Here is a 2,500-nt window from a genome sequence, read left to right on the forward strand (position 1 = left end):
TCGCAAACAACTTTATCCCCATTTTTAAGGTTTATGTCCCTCTGAGGGTCAATTATTGGGTTTAATACACATTTAATGGATCTATTCACAATAATGAAACATTCATAACCTTATTAACATGCAAAATAAACCCCTTAAATAAGTTTTTTCCTCTGGTGGGGCAGAAGGTCAGCGGGGTCAAGGCGCTGTGAGGCGCTCCCCTCTGGACCTCATCATGAACCAGATCCGCAGGAAGCGCGCCGCCTCAGACAGGAAGTCTCCGGCCTCAGACAGGAAGTCTCTGGGCCGCTTCCTGTCCCGGGACCGGACCGGGATCCAAGAGGACGAGGAGGCGGAGGACCGAGGACCCGGTTCAGGTTCGGCTTGAGCCGGTTCACTGCTCTTTGTTCACGTCCAGTTCCAGTTGACAGAAACTAGTTCCTGGAGTTAAGATTAAATTAAATTAAATAAAGGTGGAAGATGAAAGAATATTGATATCTTTAGAGACAAACGCATTCAGAAGACCAGCTGTCAGTCAAATGAAATGTGAATATTCGATATATGTGTATATTTATTTATATATATATGTGTGTATATATATATATATATATATATATATATATATATATATATATATATATATATGTATATTTATTTATATATGTATATATTTATATATATTTATTTATATATATGTGTGTATATATATATTTATTTATATGTTTTTATTTATTTATATATGTATATATATAAATAAATATTTATTTATATATGTATTTATGTGTATGTATATATATATATTTATATATGTGTGTATATATATTTATTTAGATATCTGTATATATATATATTTATACGTATATATGTGTATGTATATATATATATATTTATATATGTGTGTATATATATTTATTTAGATATCTGTATATATATATTTATACGTATATATATATATATATATATATATATATATATATATATATATATTTATATATGTATATGTGTGTCTATATTAATTTATAAATATATATGTATATTTATTTATACATGTGTATATATATTTATTTAGATATGTATGCATGTATGTATGTATGTATATATATATATATATATATATATATATATATATATATATATATATATATATATATATATATACATATATATCTACATTTATATATGTATCCTTATTTATTGGTTTTAGTTCTCTCTCAATATATACATATTTACATATATATTTATACATATCTTAATTTTAATAATTGTTTATTAATTTGTTTATTTACATGCATGTGTGTGTCTGTGTAATGTATGTATGTGTGTGTGTAATGTGTGTGTGTGTGTGTTGTGTGTGTATGTATGTGTGTGTGTATGTGTGTGTGTAATGTGTGTGTGTGTGTTGTGTGTGTATGTATGTGTGTGTGTATGTGTGTGTGTAATGTGTGTGTGTGTGTATGTGTGTGTGTAATGTGTGTGTGTGTGTGTTGTGTGTGTATGTATGTGTGTGTGTATGTGTGTGTGTAATGTGTGTGTGTGTGTGTGTTCCAGGCGTAGTCGAGGCCGTGGTGGGCGAGCGAGACGCCGGTTGGGGTCGGGTGTGTGTTTCCCTGCAGAAGTTGGGGAAGAAGGCCGACAGCAGGAGCCTCAGTCTGGCTCACTGCGACCTCACGGCCACTGACCTGCTGGAGCTGGGTGACTACACGACATTAGTATCATTATTATTAGTATTATTATTAGTATACCAGTTATTATCTCTTCAATGGAACTATTATATTCACAAAGTGTGCTTTTCTATGTTGTTTCCCCCCTTAAAGACTACAAATTAGATCCATAGAATAAAATATAGTTTCAGTTTTATATATTTATTATTTTATATTCTATAATTTTTTTAAATAAAATATTATATATAGTTTTATAGACAATGAAGGGAGTTGTTTTTGTTCACAAATCCAATTTCATGACATGTTTAATTTTCTTCCTTCTAGACGTTACATATTACATAAATAAATAAATCATATTATATATATATTTTTATATTATTATTTTTATATTTGTAATATATTTTTATATATTTTATTAACCTTTAAAATGTTTTTGTATATTTATAATTTAATAGGCAAATACGCATAACAAACACAACAACATAATGTCATGACAATATAACCTTACATGTTCTATTTAGATCTATCTATCTATAAATCTATAATATACCCATCAGAATAATTATTCTTATTATCTGGGGACACATTTGTATCCAGAATGTCTACATTTTAAAATAAATGTTTAGATAAAGGTACAAAGTGAAGAGTGTTCCTCGTCCTCCTCAGCGACGTTGCTGCAGTTCCTCCCTCAGCTGGAGGAGGTGGACGTCTCCTGGAACGAGCTGATTGGCGGATGTCTGACGGCGCTGACCTCTCACCTGCAGCATGTGGGCGGGATCAGAGCGCTGCGGCTCTGCAGCTGCAGGCTGAACGCCAACGACGTCGCTGCACTGGGTGGGTCAATGACGTCATTCATTCAT

General features: G+C 31.5%; 1 protein-coding gene across 1 annotated transcript in view; it reads left to right on the forward strand.

Annotated features, from left to right (window-relative positions):
* The window catches only part of lrrc31 (leucine rich repeat containing 31), a gene marked incomplete at both ends in the record, with an annotated part of 7,050 nt that overhangs the window by 877 nt on the left and 3,673 nt on the right, over positions 1 to 2,500 (forward strand). Inside the window, 3 exons of the mRNA XM_079234187.1 lie at positions 165 to 356; positions 1,528 to 1,671; positions 2,307 to 2,474. Coding sequence (XP_079090313.1) covers positions 165 to 356; positions 1,528 to 1,671; positions 2,307 to 2,474 — 504 coding nt within the window. The remainder of the gene's footprint in view (positions 1 to 164; positions 357 to 1,527; positions 1,672 to 2,306; positions 2,475 to 2,500) is intronic.

The sequence above is a fragment of the Taurulus bubalis genome, assembly GCF_910589615.1.
Source record: "Taurulus bubalis genome assembly, chromosome: 18".
In the NCBI taxonomy this organism is placed as follows: domain Eukaryota; kingdom Metazoa; phylum Chordata; class Actinopteri; order Perciformes; family Cottidae; genus Taurulus; species Taurulus bubalis.